The sequence below is a fragment of the Macrobrachium nipponense genome, chromosome 12 (assembly GCF_015104395.2).
Source record: "Macrobrachium nipponense isolate FS-2020 chromosome 12, ASM1510439v2, whole genome shotgun sequence".
Classification (NCBI taxonomy): Eukaryota; Metazoa; Arthropoda; class Malacostraca; order Decapoda; family Palaemonidae; genus Macrobrachium; species Macrobrachium nipponense.
In genome coordinates, this window is record NC_087205.1 from 22213674 (window position 1) to 22238637 (window position 24964).

The 24964-nt window shown below is 35.4% G+C and overlaps 1 protein-coding gene across 1 annotated transcript; it reads left to right on the forward strand.

Moving 5' to 3' along the window:
- Nucleotides 1–2545: 2545 nt before the first annotated feature.
- LOC135224964 (kelch-like ECH-associated protein 1B) lies at nucleotides 2546–24958 on the forward strand (the record flags this gene model as incomplete). The annotated part of the gene is given in 3 exon segments (XM_064264270.1): nucleotides 2546–2563; nucleotides 5912–6072; nucleotides 22860–24958. Coding segments are annotated over 3 exon segments (224 nt in total), but the record flags the coding sequence as incomplete, so codon positions are not given.
- Nucleotides 24959–24964: the final 6 nt, after the last annotated feature.

A 24964-nucleotide genomic window follows, 5' to 3' on the forward strand; every position in this document is an offset into this window, starting at 1 on the left:
TTCATGTTTTATTCTTTTTGTTTTCCTTTCTGGTTTTCACATATGGGCAATCTATTATGGTGGAAGCTTTTTGTGGTAATTAATAATCTGGTAAGCTTCCCTTAACCCTTAAACGCCGGAGCGGTAAATAAAAAAATGACTCCCGTGTGCCGGAGGGGTTTGAGAGTGAGCGCGTAAGCGGAAAAAAAATATTTTTTTTCAAAAATCACAGCGCGCTTAGTTTTCAAGATTAAGAGTTCATTTTTGGCTCCTTTTTTTTTCTCATTGCTTGAAGTTTAGTATGCAACCATCAGAAATGAAAAAAATTATCATTATCATATATAAATAATGCGATATATGATAGCGCAAAAACGAAATTTCATATATAATTGTATTCAAATCGCGCTGTGCGCAAAACGGTTGAAGGTAACAAGTTACTTTTTTTTCGTTGTAATGTACACTAAATTTCAATCATTTTGGGTATATAACAAATTGTAAAACGATAAAAGCACACAAGAGAACAAAATATTATCACAAATAATGCATGAAGTTCGTAACCGCTTACGCTTAAACCTAAACCTATTTTTTTCAAAATTTTTTTTCAAAACCATTTCACATCATAAATTAAAATTTGTCCTAGACGACTTCCAATATGTTTCAGAATGAAGGACAAATGATTGAATATTACTATACTGTAAGAATATTAGCTTACAAATGCAGTTTTCGACACCATATCTTATGAGCTAAAGTTTACCGAATGTCGAATTTTATATATATATTTTTTTATATGCAATTATTTCGGAAATAAGCAAAAGCTACAACTTTCAAATATTTTTCGTTTATTCTACATGAAATTGCGCACATTTTCATATATAAAACTCTATGAAATGCCTAATATGAAAACGGAGCAAATATTCCGAGAATGGGACTTACGCATTTCGGAGATTTGTGGCGGAGAATCCGCGCGCGGAGGGAAGGAAAGTTTTTTTTAAAAATTCACCATAAATTTAAATATTGTGCTAGAGACTTCGAATTTGTTTCACGATGAAGATAAATGACTGAATATTACTAGACTGTAAGAGTTTTATCTACAATTGCGTTTTTCGAGCCATTTCGGTAGAGTCAAATTTGACCGAGCCGACGTGGTTTTTTTTTTCTATTTATCGTGATTTATATGCAAATATTTCGAAAATGAGAATAGCTACAACCTTCAACTATTTATTGTTGTATTATACATGAAATTGCGCACATTTTCATATATAAAACGTTATGTAACGGCTAATTTAAAATGGTGCAAACATTACCACAATCGCACGTATGATTTTTTTTCGGAAGAGTTACCGCGCGGACATAAAGAAAATGTTATTTTTTTCATTCATTCAAATTCCATAAATCGAATATGCTAGAGACTTCCAATTTGTTGCAAGATGAAGGTAAATGCTGAATATTCTCAGAATATAAGCGTTTAGCTTACAATTGCGTTTTTCGACCATTTCGGCAGAGTCAAAATTGACCGAAGGTTGAAAATTTGTCACTTATCATTTTTTATATGAAAATATTTCAAAATTGATAAAAGCTACAACCATGGGTTGTTTTTAGTTGTATTGTGCATGAAATTTCGCACATTTTCATATATAAAACTTTATGTAACGGCTAATTTAAAATGGTGCGAAAAACATTACCACAATCGCATGTATGATTATTTTCGGAAGAGTTACCGCGCGGACGTAAGGAAAAAGTTTTTTCATAAATTCACCATAAATCGAAATATTGTGCTAGAGACTTCCAATTAGTTGCAAAATTAAGTTAAATGAGTTGAATAAATTACTTAAATATAAGAGTTTTTAGCTTACAATTGCATTTTTCGACCATCGGTAGAGTCAAAGTTGACCGAAGAAAGGTTTGAAATTTTGGCACTTATCGTTATTTATATGAAAATATCTTAAAACTGATAAAAGCTACAATCATGAGTATTTTTTTGTTGTATTCTACATAAAAAATGCGCACATTTACATCATATAATACTCTATGTAACGGCTAATTTAAAATGGTAAAAAAATTATGTCAAAGTGACGAAATAATTTCCGAGATGTGTCACAGATACTTTTTAATGTCGGCAAGAAAGAAATTCGCACGCTTGCGCGCCTGCGTAACGATTTGTAACAACGAAAACACTTGATCGCGTGAACTCCCAGCATCCCCGGAAGGCGCGTGATTCGAGAGTTTTCGGCTGGTAGGCCTAAAAGTATTTTTCCGCGAATTTTTAAAAAAAAAACTTTTGTATGTCGACGTAAAATACGTCCAGTCGGCACCCGAGAGACAAAAAATGTCGACGTAAAATACGTCCAGTCGGCGTTTAAGGGTTAATATTGATTATTTTTTGGTATACGTACATATATTACATGGCTGTAGGCTACACCATAAAAGTAAATATTTCATGGGCATTTTCTGAACTTTTTTTGGCATCTCTTTAGGTGGATGGCATGCATCTACTGAAAATACTAATAAAGTAGAAAGATTTGATCCGAGAACTAAATCATGGCAGACTGTTTGCTGGTATGTTTGAAACGTCGTTATAGACCAGGTATGTAAAATATTTGTACTTTTCTTGTAAGACATTTTATCATTGCTTTTACATTTCATCTAGGGTTTTATCTTTGCCTTTATAGTTTGTCTCTAAAGTACTTGATGAAAAATATCAAATTTCTCCCATCTGTCCATATTATGAATGTTCGTGCTCCTTCTCATGACCGTTAGGGAGGATAGAGTTACTGCTGTCAGAATTGCTTGTAATTAGTTGAATATTTGTTATTTTCCATCATTCTATTTCTTGAAAATTATACATTAACTTTTATGTCCATTTTTCTAATATTGTTATGTTGGGAGATTTCAATTTTTTTTTCCTTTTACCCAATTAAATCAAAGGCTAATCTAAGTGAGCAAAACCTTGCTGTAACATCTCTTTGGTGTTGTGAAGCCAATTTTTTAATCAGTAAGTCAGTACCTTTTTCTAAGTTTTTTTCCATCTTCAAAATGTGATCGCGCATTTTCGTTCATGTAGCCACTATGTCTTGGCTTTTTTTTTTTTTTTTTTTTTTTTTTTTTTTTTTTTTTTGTTTTTTTTTTTTTTTTTTTTTTTTTAACTTAAGGAGAGATTTTCTTGTAACACACTCTTAGGGTACCATATTTCCCAAACAGGTATAACTCCTTGGCAATTAACATTCAGTAGATTGCTTGATTCATGTAATCTGTGTTTCCTTCTGCTGTTAAATGTTGAAAAATCTCTCGTTGGTTTCACTGTGCCTGTTTTTGGTTCCATTTTTCTTCTCGGCCTTCAAGAGGGTGGTTTGTCATTTCCTTTCAAACTAGATCCCATTCTTTATCTTTTATAAAGACATTAACCCTTAAACGCCGAAGCGGTATTTTAAAAATCATCTCCCGTATGGCGGCGGCGTTCGCAAGTGAGCGCCAAAGCGGAAACTTTTTTTTTTTTTTTTTTTTCAAAAAAATCTCAGCACGCTTAGTTTTCAAGATTAAGAGTTCATTTTTGGCTCCTTTTTTTGTCATTGTCCTGAAGTTTAGTATGAACCATCAGAAATGAAAAAAAAAAATATCATTATCATATATAAATATTGGGATATATGACAGCGTGAAAAAAATTTTTCATATATAATGGTATAACAATCGGGCTATGAGCAAAACGGTTAAAGCTAATGAGTTTATTTTTTTTCGTTGTATTGTACACTAAATTGCGATCATTTTGGTATATAACACACATTGTAAAACAATCAAGGCAACACAGAGAAAATATTATCACAAAATGATGCATGAATTCGTAATGCGCGGACGTAAAAATAAGCTGTTTTCAAAAATTCACCATAAATTGAAATATTGTGCTAGAGACTTCCCGTTTGCTGCAAAATGAAGGTAATTGATTGATATTACTAGACTGTAAGTGTTGTAGCTTACAATTGCAGTTTTCGACCATTTCGGTCGAGTTTAAATTTGACCGAAGGACGAATTTTTTTCTATTTATCGTTATTTATATGAAAATATTTCCAAACTGATAAAAGCTACAACCATGGGTTGTTTTTTGTTGTATTCTACATAAAGTGCGCACATTTTCATCATACAAAACTTTATGTAACAGCTAATTTAAAATGGTGCAAACATTACGACAAACGGACGAAAAAAATTATGATTTTTTCGGAAGAGTTACCACGCGGACGTAAGGAAGAAGTTTATTTCATAAAATTCACCATAAATCGAAATATTGTGCTAGAGACTTCCAGTTTGTTGCAAAATGAAGGTGACTGGTGAGAAAGGTGAGATATTTAATAGAAGTGATATCCGCCCCTTCCCTTCACAAGGCAGGGAAGAGGGACCTGGACATAAGGACAAACTCATAACTTGTATTTCCCTTAATGTCTCCGACATAATGGTTCTTGGCTTTCTCTTAAAGGGGGGACATATTCTCCCCCTTATGAGTAAACCCAGAAGACTGACTATGATCTTGCAGTTCTTTAACTCTGATCAAAAGTCCTTGGCTGGATTCCCTTCCTCGCTCTCACAACCTGAAAGGAAATCTCAGGTAGGCTAAACCCCAGTCGGTTCACTGGAGATCACTCATATTCCACCCACCAATCAGTGAGTCTTCCTATAGTAAAGAACCGAGGGTTTGTATATCGCGTAGGAACAAATCACAATTTTTTAAAGAAATTGTATTTTTCATAGCTATACAAACCTGAGGTCCTTTACACTAACTGCCCACCTCATGCCACCCCCCTCAATGATGCCTACCTGTGGCCCACCAAAAGCAAATTGGAATGTTTATGTCCGGTCGAAGGAAGGAGGTACTACCAACGTCCAAAACTGATAAGTTAATACCTAACCGCCTTGTTAAAAAATTCAGCAACCGTGTCCAGGCTACGCCTTGAGTAATTCCTATAGCAGATTTGTATAGCTAGGGAAAATAAAATATACTTTCAAAAATTGTAAAGGACCTCAGATTTGTATAGCTAGGGAAAATAAAATATACTTTCAAAAATTGTGATATAGTATTTACATGAACCATTTATTTCTTTTTTCTGGCTAATGTATTAAGCTAACTTTTAAATGAAATTAAAGTAACTTTAATTTCATTTAAAAGTTAGTTTAATACTTAGGGAACATAATTACGGTCATATTTAGTGTTTAAACTCTAGAAATAAGCATTTATTAGCATTTCTAGAGACCATTCCAGATTTAAGCAAAAAGTTGCTTTGTGTGAGGAGATGGAACCTAACCTCACATAAGTTCAGGGTATGACTGTAGTACTATAATTTTTTTTTTTCATCTTTGTTTTTTAGTATGATGAATTGAGCAAAACTTTACATTAGACATTCAGTATTTTTGTGATTTGATGGGTTAAAATATATTATATAAATAATTTTGGTTGAAAGGTGAATGTGGGACATCGCACTACAATCAAGGGCATCAATTGGGGGGGGCCGGTGCGGCAATCTGCCCTCCCCCAGACTTAAGTTGCCCCTCCCCCCAAGCCTCTACTTGCCTCCCCCAACCTCAACTTGGCCCCCCTCACCCCCTAAGCCCCAAGAAGTAACAGCATGTTTTCGTTTTAAATGTGCAATCATAAATATATGAAATTTCTCAGAAATACTATGTTTCTTGATCCTTGTCTGTCTGCTAGCCACCAGTGATGATGAGATAAACAAACAATAGTGGGAGTATATAATTTTTGCCGAAATACCTGCTCATGTGGTGTCAAACAACACATAAAATTGCTCAAAAAAAAAAAAACAGCTGCTTAGGCTCCCTTCGCTCGCCAAACCGTCTTTAAAAAATTTAACCCCCCCCCCCCCCCCCCCCCTCCCCCCCCAACAAAAATCTGGAGTGATGCTCTGACTACAATATTTACATGGTATTTTTAAAGGTGTGGCTGTTGTAGATGGAAGAATATACATTCTCGGAGGAGAAGATGGTTGGGAGCATTTCCATGACACAATCGAATGTTACACGCCAACTTTGGACTCTTGGACCATAGTTGGTGAAATGTTGACTGGCCGATCTTGGTTGTCCTGTGCACCACTTAGGGTAAGTACTTTTGTGATTGGTAATTATTTATTTTTGATGTGTGTTGGTATGGATATGCATTGCATATAAAATAGCTATATTTAATTTAATTTGCAATAAAACAGTATAAAGGCTTTTTACTAAGAAAAAATGTCTTGAATATTATGTTATTGAATTAAATTAATGCTTTGAAGCAAAATTGGTTTTGTTTTTTATAACCAAATGGTCAAATAGTAACATAAATGCTGTCAGTGTTTTATGCTCAGGTACTGCATTACTCATAATTGCTTAGACACTACTGATATAATCAAAGGATTCAGTGAGTTTGCTTTGTTCTTTGCATGGTTAGTATCCAAGATTCGAACATCTAGGAAATGCAGCCCACAGCAAGCCGTTCTGTGGTGATAGTAGTGAAAGGTCAGCAGAAAGCAAGTCACACACTAGAAGGGTCCGATAAATTAAACATCACATTGAAAGAAATGTAGGGAGCAAGCTAATATCATTGTTGTAAAAATGTAGAAAGCAAGTCTGTTCTTGTTGTTGTGAAGTAACATATAAGAATATCTCACTGCACCAATGAAAAATATCCCGTTTGATGAGAAGTGTTGCCATGTAAAAACTGAAAAAATTCATTATGATCAGTCTTGTAACCCAGAATATGAGAAGTCCTGTGATTCAAGTGATGTTTTATGGGAATTATTTTAATACAGAGTTACTAGTAAATAAAAGAAGCATTAGATTAATGCAAACACCATACAAAGAACAATTTATAATCGTCTGTTTAAGTACCCAAGAAGCTCAGTAATTGGATAAAAATTCAGTGTAGCAAATAATTATGCTCATTTGCATCACTTGTACACCACAAATGTATTGGTTCAGTGAATCTTGAAAATATAATTGAGGCAAGTTGTTAGTTTCAGCAAAACTAATAACTTGCAAGTTGTTGGACTAAGAAACAGTTTGGGAGAGACGTCTGGAAGGTAACATAGACTTGTCGGGGGGTTGCTGTTCCTGAAGGGGAGATTTTTTGTGTTTGTTTTTTGGGAGGGGCATTTTGAGTTTGTTGGAGTAGTACTTAACATAATTAATTTGATGAGTGATACTTGATTTTTAATTCATGATAACATATGTGCATGAACTGATTAATGGATAATAATTAGCATATCAAAATCTTCATGAAAACATGGTAAGAATCTGTAGCATTTGATCCAGTGAGGGCTAATTATCTTTTATGGTACATAAAAAGGGTGCACTCACGAACAAAGTGATGGAAGATTAAAATCCAGTGTCCAGTATTGCTGGGATTCACTGTCTTTGCACGGCGGATATCACTGACGTAGAATTGCAGAAACAGCAGTGAATTAAAAGTCTAGGTATAGTATAAAATGCATTCTTTTTTCTTTTTTTTTTTAAGTATGTGTATAACCTGTAGCATTTATACCAGGAAAAAGAGCAAGATACAGAAATGAAGCATGGGTATTTGATGCCATACCAATTCCCATCCTAAGAAAATTTACCAGCATATGTATATGTGTAATGAAGCATAGTAAACTTCACATTTAGATATTTGATCATAGCTAGTGCCAACCAATTCCAGTTTCTCAGCATTCAATTGGGCTTTGTTGCACAACATACCCGTTACTTGTAAGTAGCCCATTTCCACGGTGAGCAAATCAGCTAGACCATATAATCCCTCAAAGGAAGAGAAATAAAATGGAAGTCAGTCTCTCTTGTGCATATGCAGAAAACTCCCAAGGCTCTCAGCAATTGAGGAAAAAGTACCAAGATCTTATGATGAGCATCAGGAAGCACAATCAGGTTATTGGTAGAAGAGACAAGATCCTTAACCTTTGTCATGGCTGCCTAAAGCAGAGTCCACGTAGCTTTCAACTAAGCTCTGCCCACTGCACGCCGGTGATTGGCTAGCTCTCGAAGGAGTAATGACGTCACACTAGTTAACAGTCCAAATGATTAGCAGTATGGAGTTGACTCCATTCAGTGGTGTTGAGTTTCGTGCATGAATCATGACACCATAGATTTGAGATCCGGGAATTGTGAAGTATGCAATTGATATTTCTGATAAAAGATAAAATATATATCATTATGAAGATCTTGGATCATTTTCATGCACAGCCTAAATACACAAGCATTCTTGCTTTTTTTCTTTTAAATTGGTGTTGGCCTATTTAAGCAATCCCACATAGCCCACATTACATAATTGAAATGAAGCATCGACTTATTCTGCCAGTTCTGATGTTAGTGTATTAATTCATCATAATTCTACATGTCAAATGGTAATATCATGGAGAGATTAGTTGTACATGTCAATTTCTTATATTTTGAGGCAATGGCATGGCATAGGCCTACACATCAAATTCTTATATTTTGAGGCACTGCCAGGGCATAGGTGCCTACACATCAATTTCTTATATTTTGAGGCAGTGATAGGGCATAGGCATACTTGTCAGTTTCTTATATTTTGAGGCAATGAAAGGGCATTTGATGTGTAGACCTGTCAGGCCATAGATCTACACATCAAATTATTTTATTTTGAGAAATGACAGGGCCTACCCATCAAATTCATATTGTAAATAGTTTTCTACCGATATCTGTTAGAAATATGGTAGCTTTTAATTAGTATAGTAGTTTCAACTCCATATAATGGATATAAAATGCAGTGTCCCATATAAGCAAGAGCACATACACATACATGCGTGGATGGCCATAGTAACTGCTACGCCACTTATGCTACAGAGAATAAAGGAATTAAAACTTGTGGGCTCTTAGCGATGGGCAACACACGCACATCAAGCTTAGGAATGTCTCAGCCTTACACACAACTATCAAACTGCTCTCAATGAACTATATTGGAAATATATTCACAAAAGGATAACGAATTATATTACTGTGATGAGTAAATATCTACTATGAGATTCAGGGTCTCTGTAACACGGTTTTTTGGACTTTGCTCTTTGTCAAAGCATCGGATGTAGCTGAAAGTTGACATATGTATATTTTACAACCACACACAAATTTTGTCAGCTTTATCAATAACCTAAACCCGATAGTTTTTAATTTTTATAGAGTAAAAATGATCTAGCCGAACGCCATGGCCCAATGATTACGAGCCAAGGAGTCGCAAAACATTCATTACGTAAGCAAGGTAAACAAACAAAACCCCTTTTGGACTAAAAATCGTTTGCCCCGGGCCCCCCGCCCCATCCACCAGACAAACTCCATCGTCTCTGAAAACCAAGACTTTATGAATGCGGAACGATACATAGATGTGTGGGTGGGTATCAGTGCTAGCGTAGTAATACTACTGTAGTCAGTAGTGCCGCAACAGTATAGCAGTAATATACATGAATTAAACGTTTAGGCCTCCAACTGCTGGGGGATCCTTTGAGGATCATTTAGCACTTCTTACAACTACTCAGAGAAATTAGTTTTTTATAGCCAGAAGTTAAATTTTCTAATCCAACAATACCCATGTAGCTTCAGTGTTATCCTGAATTACAACGAGGCAAAAGTGGTTGGAGGCCTCATGAAGTTCATCATTCTGACGCTAAAATTATTGGTGGAAGGTTTAAAGCCAATATATGGTACCGGCTATTTTTTCAGTAACAGGCTTGTTATTGGATATAGCAGTTATCAAATCAAGCTTGTCTACTATGTCTTTGATAAGTTACCACTATTCCCTACATCTTGTCAATCTGATTGTGACCTATAAAGTAGACTGTAATTCTTTGGAAACTTATTTTTGGAGTTAGACTAATAATCAAAGTGTTTTTTATATATTAACATATTTTGTTGGTTTGTTCATTATGACAATTATCAGTGGAGAGGTTCCAGAGTTCATAAAGGTGTACTGGTTTGCTTGTATTTAAATTTGTATGTCATTGTTGCCAGAGGTATAGCCTTCGTTACGTATAGCCAATCATCCCTCGAGAAAGAGGGAAGAAATGCTGTCATAAGTTACTTAACGAGTGCGTTCGAAACCTTTTCTCTGAGTATGTTGGCCCGTCTTCAAAAAGAGTCACTTTTACATTATAAGTACCAAAAACCGTGTTACAGAGGCCCTGAATCTCATAGTAGCTGCTATAGCATTTCTATGAAAATGAAGACTATACATAGTAGGAAGGCATCACAAGATACTTAACAAAATAAGAAAAATATATGATAGCTGAAAAAGTTATGTATGAGATTATCCAAACCAGTCTATGAGTAGCCCATGGATCAATCACTTGGTTTTGGGGGCATTCTCTCTCTCTCTCTCATCTCTCTCTCTCTCTCTCTCTCGCTCATCTCTCTCTATCTCTCCTCATCTCATCTCTCATCGCTCTCTCTCTGTTGTTAGGAGAATATTCTAGCGCAGACTATATTCATAAAGATCTCAATTACTTTTAATTAAAACAATTTACTAAATTTCAGTAAACAAGAGAAGGCAGATAATTCTTTACACCAGTATTTTATGAATAGGTCTATGTTTATTTGCAAATGTTAGGATACCATATGAACAATTTTTGAAGACAGACACTACAACCACCATAACAGCAGCAACAAAAACAAGAATAACCCCAACAAGAACCACAATAAAACAGCTGAATATAAGATAGGCCTATAATCCAAACATCTTAAGCTGCGTAAACCGACAAATAGACATAGGACCTTATAGGTCTACATAATTTTTTATGATCCTGTTATTTCAAAAGGAGATGTCCTTAAGAAATTGCTCTGCAATTTATATCCAATATGACTTACATAGCCTATCATACTGTAATCTTTTGTTAAACAAAGATGTATTTAGGTTTTGTAGAGTGTAGTCACTGCTTGTCATCCCTCTGAATCTGTAAATGATTCCGGTGGTGGTGAACACGCTTCCCAATATCAGTAATTCAAGAGCACCAATACGAATGCAGACATTCCCTGTGTCACATCCATATTCAGGTGAACCTCAGTTATGAAATAACATTGCAGCAGCGGGGGGGGGGCAGAACACTCACTCCTGGATTTCATTCATATTTTTCTTGTTTTTGTTACCATTTTTAGAGAGGTATATACTATTATGATTTTATTTCAGGGGATAATACAATTATACCTCAACCTTACGGGATTTGAGTTGTGCGAATTCACAATAGTGCAAACTTTTCATTGAAACCTAACTAATTATCATATGCGAGTATTTCCCACCAGACTACAAATGACGCGAACCATTTTCGAATCCTGGAGAAACCCTGCAAAAGTGTTTGTTTAATTTTTTTTATAATTTATAAGTTTTCAATAAGCTTTTACGTTTAAATTGGATAACATTAGATAATGAAAATAATAATTTCTCTCTCTCTCTCTCTCTCTCTCTCTCTCTCTGATATGAGAGAATTTTATGGGTACATGTAGTATGTACTATGTTTATTGATATTTTCAGTATTAATAAATATTAATAATGATAATGTTAATAAAACTGTAATTACAAAATTTGTATGTGATAGTATTTTAAACAAATAACCTTTCCATTTCACTTTTAAGTAAGAACAACCTCTTCTCTATTTCTCTCGTCTCCTATTGAGATGAGAGAATTTTTATGGTGCATCTACTGTTTATTAAAATTTTCAAATACGTATTAATAATAATAATAACTGTAATGACAAAATCATTCATATTAAGAAGTCTTTCTCTCATCTTTCTTTTTAACTCCACCAGAAGCTCGAAATCCAGAACTGTCAAATATGTCAAGTAATGTGACAGGAGGGAGAGAGTTGCCGGTTAGCGATCAATGATTTTTACGTAATTATCTCTCTCCTCTCTCTCTCTCGGTCTGCTCTCTCTCTCATCTCTCTCATCTTTTCTCTCTCTCTCTCTCTCTCTCTCTCAAACGTTAGACATAATAATATTTACAGAAGAGGACATTAAGACAAAATAGACAAACTTGTTGTTTTGAAAAGTTACTACATTACTTCACTGTATCCAATAATATTGTATGTATTCTCATAATATTGTCTAATAAGACACTACTAACATAGTGGTCAATGTTTTGGTTTGAAAATCACCTGAGGGCGAATACAAGTTTATTTCACCATGTTTAACTCAATTCTGAGCAAATTTTCTTGCTTCTAGTTAGCATAAACGAATATCTAGATACTTGACTGATATGAGACAAGGTCATTTTTTGTCATACGATGTGTTTTCAAGTCGAAATATGTCTCAAATACGTCTCGTTGTGATTGTAAGCTAAATTATTTTTTCATTAATGGATTACATTGGCTGCATGTTTTTTTAGTAAAAAATTACATGATTCCATTCTCCATTTTAACTTTATTTCATTGTAATGCAAACTTTATGTTATTTACCTTTTATTGGCATGAAAACAACTGTAAAATGTATTTTTTCATGCTCAGTAGTTTTGATTAAAATTATTTTCTCTCAATTTTTTCTACAGTTGTGTTTGATGGCATAAGTTTACAGGAGATTTATCCTTGTTGCCAATGCACAATAATAGTCATTAGCAGCTTGAACGTTTTTTCTCAGCTTCAGCTACAACTTGATTTGAATTTAACAGTACATTTTCTTGTTGATCTTTGAAATATTGCGAATAAAGTTATTACATCAAAATATCTCAGTCCTATTCTATATAACGTCATTTATAAGGTAACTATGGTAATTGTTTACTATCATAAGATGGTTGAAATACATGCCAAGCTGATGTTGATGTTATCCAATTCTTTTGCACTTAAAAAAGTTGTTTCTCATTTGGTTATTCATTGCTGTACACATTTACGCAATGATTATAATGTTGAAACAGTACTTTCATCATTCTCTGTTGCTGTTTTTTTTAACTTATTTAAACTAGAAGATGGGATAAAAGTTTAGGCTACTGTGATTTGTCTCTCGTAAAATTGAATTATCGTAAGACAAATTATTGTAACTTGAGCACCACCTGTACACTGTATAAAACCTTATTATATCTTTAAATACTCTTTCTATTAGGTTTTATACAATATTTGTTATTTAGAAATGTATTTTTCTTATTTGATAACATGAAACATAAAATTATGGGTTGGCATTTTGAGGGTTGTAGCAGATTAAGGGCTTTTTAAGTATTTTCAATGGGGAAAATTGATTTGATATACGAGCAAATTGAGCTACGAGCTTGACCACAGACGAATAAACTCGAGGTCCAAGGTACCACTGTAGTTCCTCATCTATATAAACTCTACAGAAAAAGTGCAGAACAAAGAAAGGCACCAAAAGGATGGAAACTAGGTAATGTGCCCAGTTTACAAAAAAAGTCCAAGAGAAGAGCCGCAAAACTATAGATCAAATTGTGGATCACATTGATAGAAATAACTTGTTGTTAAACAGCCAACACTGTTTCAGACAAAACAGATCCTGCCTATTAAACTTTGTGGGGGTTTTTCACAACATGCTTGGTATCTATGAGTAGTAGAACAATAGATATGCTTTACTTAGATTTCCAAAAGGCCACTTTGACAAAGTTTTCCACACAAGAACCAATGACAAAAGTTAGAGCTTTAGGAATTGTATGAGGATAGCAGGGACTGGATCGAAGACTAGCTAACATATAGAAAACAGAGAGTCATATTAAATGGTGAAGAATTAGAATGGCATAATTAACAAGCGGAGTTCCTCAGAGTTCTGTCCTTGGCCATCCCTTGGCCCTTCCCTTGTTTTTTTTGATTTACATTAATGACATTGATGTAGACTTAACTAGCAGAATAGCCAAATTTACAGATGACACCGAACTAGGTGTAAATGCAGCAGACCCAGATACAGTGGAAAGTTTAAGAAATGATCTAATGAAAATAGGAGAGTGGTCAAAAAGATTGCAATTGCCTTTCAACTTGGATAAATGTAGTGTTACAAATAGGAACAAACAACCCCCATGCCAGCTACAAGCTGCTTGGGAATGACATAAATAGTGTAGAACAAGAGGAGGACCTGGGAGTCATTATTACCTAGGACTTAAAATGCACAAAACAGTGCATAAAAGCTGAAAAGAAGGCACAGAAACTAGTGAGATACATAAGGAGGCAGTTCAAATACAGAAGCAAGGAAACGGTGCTGCAGCTCTACTCATCAATAGTTTAAGACTCATCTTGAATATAAGGATATAATAGATAAGAGGGGTAAAAGCAAGAGCCACAAAGTTAATTCCATCCATCAGGCAAATAGGTTACCAAAGACATCTAGAGAGCCTGAACATTATGGCTTAGAAACATGACAATCACAACCACTAATAGAAGCATTTAAAAAAATAAAAGGCATAACAAAAGTAGACAGTAACCTATTTACGTTAAACGAAAACCAGACGAAATAATGGATGGAAACTAGAACTGAAGAGATACAACACATGCCACTGTGGGAACTTCTTTACATACAAGATATGTGACACATGGAGTAAACTGCCACCAGAAGTTGTAAACAGGAGACTGAATGAATTGAAAAGTAAAATCTGCTCCTAGAGATAAGTGACCACATAATGTCTCCTCGGATGGACTAACAAGTTTTTGAGACATCCTAATCCTTGTAACTCTCCATACGTTTATATCTTCACACACTCCTATATTTTTACCAACTATTTATTTCTTTTAAGGTAATGTATTAGGCTAACTTTTAAATGAAATCACAGTAACTTTAATATCATTTAAAAGTTAGCTTAATACGTACTTGTGTAAAGACAATGCTTTTCTCTCTCTCTCTCTCTAAATATACATACATTATATATATAATATATATATATATATATATATATATGATATATATATATATATATATATATATGCATCATTGATATAGGGGACCTAACAATGAAACAATCAAATAAGGAAGCAGTTAAAGACCTTGGCATGATGTGAATAGAAACATGTTATGCAATAATTAAATAGCAATACTATTGGCAAAATGCAAAGCAAAACTGGGAATGTTGTTACCTCACTTCAAAACAAGAAAACCCGAACATATGTACATAGTCCACTTGAATATTGCAATATGTTATGGTACCCTTACTACCAAAAGGATATTGCACAAATAGAGAGTGTACAAAGGTCCTTTAAAACTAGAATAGAAAAAGTTAAGGGATCTTGACTACTGGAAAGACTACAATTTTTTAAAATTATATAGTCTAGAAAAGGAGAAGAGATGCTACATGTAATATAGGCATGGAAACAGATAGAAGGAATGGCCAAACCATCATGGAGCTAAAAACATCAGGAAGAGCAAGCAGCAGTAGATTAATAGTGCCCAAAACTATACCAGGAAAACTAAGGAAAGCACCCAGGACATTAATCCACCACGCACCAGCATCGACAATGCATCATCTATTCAGTGCGTTGCCAGCTCATCTGAGGAACATATCAGGAGTGAGTGTAGATGTGTTTAAGAATAAGCTCGACAAATATTTAAGCTGCATCCCAGACCATCCAAGATTGAAGATGCAAAATAAACCAGAAGATGCGTTAGCAATTCTCTGGTAGACATTAGAGGTGCTTCACACTGAGGGACCTGGGGAAACCCGGACGAGCTCTAAGGTCCGTAAGGTAAGAAGTGTAAGCACTGACACCCACCGGAAACAGCAGCGGGAACCAGCAGAAATAGGAACAGGAACTCTCTCTCTCTCTCTCTGCACTCCTTCTCTCATCTCTCTCTCTCTCTCAATGTGCTGTACTAAACAGACACATAACTAAGAGTTGTATCAGTCCAAATAAAAAGCACTGTTTGTTCATGAAAAGGAATTTTGAACAAAGCAAAAGAGACAGAAAGAATTTCTTAAAAATGATTGAGAAGACTTATAAGAATAGATCGGTCAGTCTGAAGGGGCAAAGAAGAGAGAAATATTGTATGTATTTAATCTTCACCCACTCCTATATTTTACCAACCATTTATTTCTTTTTTCTAAGGGTAATGTATTAAGCTAACTTTGAATGAAATTACAGTAACTTTAGTTTCATTTAAAAGTTAGCTTAATGTTTGGGAGCGTGATTAGGGTCATATTTAGTGTTCAAACTCTAGAAGTACTATGCATTTATTAGCATTTTTAGAGACTGTGCCAAACTTGAGCGCAAATTCCCTTTGCGCAAGGGGGTCTGGAACCTAACCTCATGTAAGTTCAGGTTATTACTGTATAGCATTTCCTTTTCATAATCAGCACAATATATTTTAGTTTGGTAAAACAGCCATTGCAAAATAAATGAAGATGAAAAGAATCACAAATTAACCAACTTTTGGAAACTGTTTCCAGCCAGTCAGCCTCAAGGAATGGTCATGACATGATCAGTGGGCGTGGCTTAGTTGCAAAGCTAGTTGGACTTTGCTATACATAGTAAGAAGGGAATGCCTTAGAAAACCGCAACCTAAGGCTATAGCTGACATACTCTGCAGCCTTCCTTGTAAGGTGATTCTTTTGGGGAGGTGCTCATTTTTGGCAAATATAGTAGGTTAGCTCTGGGGTACAGACCTGACCCTGTAAATCTACAAAATGATGCAGGTCCTTGTCAAAACTTGACCTATACATTACAGTTAGGCTAATAGTACACCATCACTCTGGCATCTCAAACTAGAAACATAGCAACAGATTGTGGAAGCAAAAATAACAGTTCAAGAATGTTCTTTAGGCGAACCCCTCCAGTTTTTAGCAAAATCCAAACCATAAAGTAAAGTATTCCTCATGCACACAAGGCTGGAGAATGTAAGCAACTACAAAATATATACTGTGGTAAAGTGGTCCCCCCATATTCAATGGGGATGTTTACCAGACCCCCCCGTGAATAGTTTGAACCCGCGTATGTTTGGAACCCCTATAAAAACTCTAAAAACAGCCTATTTTGTTAGTTAAAACTCAAGAAAAACCCACTAAAAATGTTCATACTTGGGTTTTTTCATAGTTTTATTACAAAAAGTGCATTTTATGATGAAATTGATAAAAAAAAACAGGAATTTGTGGATATTTCTCATAGAAAAATACGGCAAATGTGCGAATTTTCTGCGAATAATGCGGGGAAACGTTCCCGAGAGAAATCCGCGAATGTGTGAGTCTGCGAATCCGGAGAATGCGAATACGGGGGGTCCGCTATACCCAGTGCGGTCAAGTAGTTACAATACATATGCTGTATAGTAAATAAACATTGGAATACTATCAGCCAACAACAATACTAGGTATTGTATGATGTCAATAATATTCTGGGACTAATGATGAAAATTAAGTAGCATATTAACACCAAGAAAAGCAAAATGCACAAAATATGCAACAAGTGAAGAGAACTTTCTCCAAAATCTTATCCTAGACTTAATCCTAAAAAATGTACACAGCACAAATTGCGCTAATGTAAATTCATTGACCGCTAATTTGACCATGAAAATAAACAAGCTAGCATTGTCAAAACTTCGACAAGAGATTGAAATTCAGAATTAAGAAGAATTTATGGTCATTATGTAAAACAAAAATCAGCTTGGCTGATAAAGATTTTGATCTACCTGTAGAGAAACAATTGCCTATACTAGTGTTGTTAATAGGGGTTTGACAATGTACAACATACTATACATTCAGGGTTTAGGAAATTTAAGAATTTAATATTGCTATCAACCATATTTGGTTACATTGTAACTGGAACCTGTAGTTCTCATCCCACCATGGAAACTCATGTTTCTGTTTTAAAACTGGGTGAGAAAACATACTATATAACTGACACAAGGGGCTGCTCGTGTAAAAGAACCAATGGAAGATCTTGAAACTTTATGGAGTTTGGATCACTTAGGTATTAAGTGCAGTGAGATAATGGAACAGGAAAGAAGGTATTGGAGAACTTTTAGGGTACTGTAACCTATTCTGAAATTGACAAACAGTATGTTGGAAAGGCAATAGATTTAGATTAACCTCCAACTTTGGGTTGGCTTCGAATAGACTAAAGCAATAGTGTGTCAAGTTTTCAGAATGTAGATAACTTACAGTTCACCGGGAATGATGATAATGAGCTGGTAAATTTTTTCTTAGAAGCAAATAAGATATTTGCACAGGCACATTTGTACCTGAACGAATGGATGAGTAATAATGACTCGTTACAAACCATAGCTAGAGCATATGGGATCAGTGCCAAAGAGCAAACATTTCATAAGGTCTTAGGTCTAGATTGGGACAAAAGGAAAGATACCTTGACATTACATCTTACTGACATAAGTCTAGTCAGACTAAGAGAAAAATGTTAAAAACAATTGTACCAATTTACGATCCATTAGGAGTACTTCTACCTGTCACTATTAGGCAAGGATATACTACTTTCCAGAATTTATGGAAGCAACAGTTGGATTGGGATAGTCAACTCCCAGAACCCACTTACAAGTAAGCAATGGGTTCGAGTTATCTGAAGAGGTATCTTGATATTACTTTTCCTAGGAATACTAGCCTAGGAGAGGGGGACTCTTTACACATATTCAGCAATACCAGTGAGTCAGCATATGGTTGTGTAGCATATAGTTATGAACAAAAACTCATTTAATGATAGTAAAGGCAAGAGTAGCGCCCATTAAAGAACTGACTGTTCCATAGCTTGAGTTGATGACAGTGTTGCTAGCAGCAAAAATGGGCAAATTTATTCCAGAATCCTTAAAGAAGGATGAGCTTGTTGAACTGTTCGTTTGGTCGGACTGTAAAGGCGCCCTAAGTTGGCTAGTATAAAAAAATTTTCTACCTCTATTTGTGAAAAATAGAGTACAGGAAGTAAACTCATTAATTCCAGAGGCAGTCCTGTCCTATGTACCTACTGATGATAATCACATTGACTAATTGACATGGGAAAAGGACAGAAATAATCATGGACAATTCTTTCTGGTGGGAGGGACCCCCTTTGTTAAAAAATTCCTCTTGGCCAATAGATAGGTCATGGGTGTGTGAATCACGTTTTACAGGGTAGGGAAGAGAACAACTGGTCAATACTGTAGGGGACAACCTGAATGGTGATATTCACTTGCATAGTTGGGAAAGATTCAGCAAGGTCAAAAGGGTATATAGGACCAAGCCATGGATCCTCTGAATTTTAATAATTGCAGGAGTTCAACCAGTATGAAAGTAATTGGTGAATTGACCTTGGAAGAACTCCAAGAGGCAGAGCGTAAAACTATTGTCCTCATGCAAAAGGAATCTTTCCAAGAAAACCATAACTAGCTCTCATACACCAGTTAAATCTTTACCTGGACAATGGGGTAATAATGTGTAAAGGTAGACTAGAATATGCACTGTTACCTGAAGCTGCTAAATTTCCAATACTATTGCCAAAGAGTTGCTGCATTACTCGGGCAATTATTAAAGAACATCACAATGCTATCACTCATATGGGTGTAAATGCAACTGAGGTGAGTGTCAGACAGGAGTTCTAGATCCCACAGATCAGGCAACTAAGAGTATATTACACCACTGATTTGTAGAATGCAGGGGAAGCCGTATAGGCCCAGTGTGGTTCCTCCTTTACATGAGTTCAGGATGCAATGTGGACTACACCAGTGCATTATGGTTTAAGGGTTATTGGAACAGAACCCTAAGAAGTCTTATATCATCCTATTTACATGCCCAATAACCAGAGGCATACATGTGGAACTAGTTGATAATCAGTCCTGTGACTCTTTCCTCGTGAGTTTTTGAAAATTCTGCAGCAGAAGAGATTTCCCAGCACTCATGTTGAGTGATAATGCCACCACATTTGTAGTGGCATCAGATTATCTTAGAGCCATGTCGAAGAATCCCAGGGTAAAGGAACATCTGTTAAAGATACAGTGTAATTGGAAATTCATTCCAGCGAGAGCATCATGGTTTGGTGCTATGGATATGGGAAAGGCCGATAACACTTCTCAAGTCATGCCTAAAAAAGATCAGGGGCCAGGCCTTACTCAGTTTTGAAGAACTGACCTGTGTATTGGTGATGGAAAGGATTATTAATGATAGATTGTAAAGTTACACACCCGGGGAATTGAATCAGTTGGAAATTTTAACCGTGAACCATTTGATTCTTGGAAGAAAGCTTAAGTCCTTCCCAAGAGAAGTAGTAAATTGGGAAGAGATCCCTGGTGACTCTACTTATGGACAGAGAGAGTTCACTGAGAAAAGATTTCTTTATGTGTCCAGGTTGTGTCACAACCTATGGAAGAGATATGAGAGGGAGTATTTGGCAGCACTAAGAGAGAGCTGTCAAGTAGGAACAGTGCATAGCTCATGGCCCAAAATAGGGAAGTAGTAATCATTCATGATGAGGGGCCAAGGAGCAAGTGGAAGTTGGGTCAAGTGGTCGAATTACAAATGGGGTGAGACAAGGTCCTAAGAGTGGCTACTCTAAGAATGGGTCATAGCCAGCTCATGAGATCTGTAGTTATGCTATACCCCCTAGAGCTGTGGCAGATAGAAAAAATTGATCCTGCAAAAGATATTCAGCCGAGCACCCTCCCAAGCAGAAAGACAGCTCATATAGCTGCAGAAGCCAGGAAGGCATTGATAAGAACAGGACTATTACAGTTACAGGCAGTTCCCAGTTAATGGTGATCCAGTTTTACGGTGCTTGTCTAGCACCATAAAATCGGCAATTTATGGTGCCATAACAGGTAAATTTCAGTTATCGGCACCATAAGATGCTGGTAATATTTATGGCGCCATAACATCCTAACTGAGGCGTCATTAACCAAATCTCAGCGCCATAAGTCACTGAGTTTTTGGTTAATGGTGGTTTTCATGTATCACCACCTTTGCCGAGAACGGAACCCCCACTGATAACCTGGGAACTCCCAGTCAGTGATAGTGCCTTACCTCCCACCAATAAGTAAGTCTATCCTAATGTTAAGACTGAAGGTTTTGTTTTTCGTATTATGTATGAACAAATGACAAATTTGTAAACTAATTTGTATTTTTTCATAACTAACAAAACCTGAGTCTTAACAGTTTAAAAGGCCCACCTCGAACCACCCCTCTAGCAGTCTAGACTGGGTTGGAATTGTAACTGGCGGGTCACAGGACGCTAAGGGCATTCTGGGTAATACATGCCCTGTGACCTGGTATAGATGCCAATAGTCCCTGGATCTCACAAGTTTAATTTTAATTCTACCAGTTTCCAGCTTGGCACTAGTATTATCCTAAATGTTTAACGGACCTCAGGTTTGGTTTTTAGTTATGAAAAATACAAATTAAGTTTACAAATTTGTCATTCTTTTTTCTTGCGGGGTAGTATGTTGAAACTTTGATAATAGAGATTGTACTTTGCCACAAGATGTAATGTATTTTTCCATATGTTCATCATTTGTGTATGAAAGGAAGATATTGTGTTTTGTTAAAGTATTTGTGTTTAGTTATTGTGTGATTCATGTATTAGTTTGTAAGTGGTGTGCATGTAATTGCACTTAGTATCGGTCATCGGTTTGTTTGTTGGTTTGCCAGTTAGTCAGACATTTGTTGTTGTTCAGTTGCAGCCTTGAATTCAGTGGTCTTACAATGCTCAGACAGAGCAGTCTTGTTACAGTCCTCGTACAATACAGTTGTATTGGAAATGACATAATCAGTCTTAGTTAAGTGGCCATCCAGGCAAGACCTTATACAACGATCTCTGAGAAGTCATCAGGGTCTCCAAGCCTAAATCACATGAGTATTCCTATCTTAAAGTTTATTTGGGGAAATTATTTAGAAGACATGCATATCTGATGATGGAGAGATATTTCATGTGATGTTCTTTGGATGAGAATAGTGAGAAGGAGACCGTGCTAACGCCAAATTCTCAGACTTCATAGGTAGGGAAATAAAGAGTCGTTATTTCATTTTACAGTTAATAAAATTAAAATTTAAATGTTCTCATTATATACACACAATTGTAATATTCTTAATATACACAACACATTGTAATATCTTGAATATACACAACACTTGTAATATCTTGAATGTTATTTAGAATGAGTGAAGTAATCTGGGTGTTGTATTGCAGAACCTAGGCTACGATTTGGTTATTTACATTTCAGTTCACTTTAGGCTATACATGATCCCTTGTGATATGAAATGCTCTACTTATTATGAAGCAAGTCATAATAAGCATATAGGTAATGTAATTAGCATACTGTCACCGGGTACCTAGAAAATTGGGAAGTTTGTGCTAGAAAAACATAAGCTACATAAATTATTAGAAAATAATGTTACATTAGTTTCTTACCAACGACCCCTCCCTGAAAAGACACCGAAGACTCTCTGCCAGCTAAGTTGACACAAACATAAATTGAGCATATAGCAATATGTAGTAGTACTATTATTGTCATTTAAGTGAAAAGAAGTAGGAAGCAAGTGAAGTAAAGCTTAATATAAATGAAATGAAAGGGATTTTCAAGTTGAAATGACAGTAGACCTTTAGAGAATGGTCAGCGAGCCTCGAGATCTCTGTGAGCGTGTGAACAAGTCACCTACCCACAAGGAGTTAGAAAGTTTAGCCACTGGGGGCCCTAAGTGGATCTACTATATTGCATATGCACATGCACCAGGCCTCTGATTTTCTTCCATAAAATACTTGTTTGCCTGTGATTTCATCTGTTCTAAGTGATTTTTAGCTATAAGTCAGATGTCTTTTCCAGTTGTTAATCTGTCAAAGATCTTTTTATCCTATACTGTGTGTGTCATTACTAAGTATTATTGTCATATAAGAAACATTGTGATCATAAATACATTATCTTAATCTCCAATCTTATTTTTCTTCCCTTAAGTATACAGTACGTACTATAAGAATTATATTATTAGGAATTCCACTCGAGGAAAAGAGATTCATGCAATTTTTTTCCATTTCCTTTCCCAGATAAAAAAAGAGATTCTAGGTGATTTGGCAACACCTATGTCTTGACATCCACGAGCCTCCACTAATCAGGCACGGAACACTCTGTGGAAATAAACACAGAAAATCTGTGTCCTCTTCCTCTTCTGCCTTGAGGTCGTTGTAATCTTGTGAGAAGAAAACCTATTCATAGGAACTGAAAGTAATGTATGATTAGTAGTTGTAAAATCATGTCATGTTATCAGAGATTTTTTTCATCGAACATAAATGGTGTTTAGAAAGGAGAGAGCATTTTGGTGGAGGCTCCATGTTAATATGAAGAGAATTGTACGGTACTATTCAATTTTATACATTTTTTTATATTGAGGTTTGATTTAAGTATTTTGTTATAGATTTTTATACTTTATTCATGAGAATGGTCATAAATAGTTAATCAGTGCTGATTAAGTCATCAAGGAATGTCAGATGTTTATGGTAATTTATTTTTGACAAAATTCTGAATTGCATGAATATGTCCATTAAATTACATAAATGTAAAATGTTTGCCACTGCATGGCTTGATCACCTTTTTATGTTACCTTTGTGCTGGCTGCTATATATTTAATTTTAACTAACTGCATAATGATGGTTCATGTAATTATCTTTTTGAAATGTCCATATTAATCGTTTTCATTTCACTTTAATGGCATAGTGATGTATTTCTGATGTGTAACACAACTTCGTGTTGGATGTAAGTGTGCAGATCTGGGAAGATTTTCTTTCTGGTCATCATAGTCACTCAGGACTCTGTACAGTGTTCACGGCTGGAATGAATAATAACTAGTAGCATCATAAGGAAAGAAACAATAGGATTAATGGAGGATAAAGGATGCTTGTTACAAAGTTGTTTGGAAGGATTTAGACTTCCACAAAATGGCTAAGTAGAAAAAAGTTGAGAGATCCTTTGTCAGACATAATTCTCAGTTCATTTAGGTTCCTTTGAGAGTGATATCCTTTTAATAGAACCTACCATGCTTAAACTTGTGATATATTCTTAGGGCATTACTTACCTTATTTTACCTGGTAAAATTAGAAATGTGAACACTATTTAGGAATATCAAAATTTACTCTCAACTCCAATAGCTCTTGATCTCTTATATAACCCATTGCTGCTCACACCAGACCAGAACAACCTGTTGCTCTTTTCATTATCAATTTTTTTTCTTGCATGATAGCAGGAATTCCTTTGCGATATTTTGTTCTCTTACCATTACCTGCGGCAAATGTTTATTCTGTAAACCAGGCAATATATCACTGTTTATCCATAGACACCTGCAATAGTAACAAAGCTGCTTTGTGATTATCTCATTTTTACGTAAGTTTTTATGATGATTGCCTGTAATCAAAGAAAACAAAATGTTCTGTGTTTTGAGATGTGTTAGATTGTTATCTCCACTGTTAAATGCATTTTGTTTTTCTATTTTGTATAGATGAAAGTTTTTTTTTTTTTTTTTTTTTTTTTTTTGTCTTATGTTAAGTGCTGAACTGAAATGGGGCTAAGGATAGTAAAGATAGGTGTTAGAACTGAAGTATCTTGTGCTTTGCATAAGAATTGGACATATTAAGAAACCAGTAAAGCCTCTTGGTTGTTCATTGGTACAGCTAGTGGAACATAGTATGTGCTGTAATGGGGACTGTTTCAGTGTTCTTGTCATTAAGTGTATGACTTCAGGAATTAATGCAAAAGAGAAAAACAAAGCTAGTTAGCCACATTCTTAGCTTTGTGTGTTCTCGTAGGTTCAGGTAGTGACATCATGGCAGCAGATGACATGCACATCCAGTGTTGCAGTAGATGACAGATAACTGCTGGCAAAAATACCAATGAAATCCAGAATAACATAAAACAGGCATTAGACAATGGACCTATTTCTTTGCTTTTGTTAGAACAGTGAGGCATTTTGTTGTGTGCATAATCTCAGTGTTCCTACTAGCAAATGCCATAATTTTGTAGTTGCTTTCCTTTTTTTTAAGTTTTAATTTGTATATTATTAAATTCCTTTTTGTATTATGTGTATGCATAATTCATATACGTATTTAGTAAGAGACACTTGCTTCTCTTTTCACATAGCTGCATTATCGGTGAAGTTGTG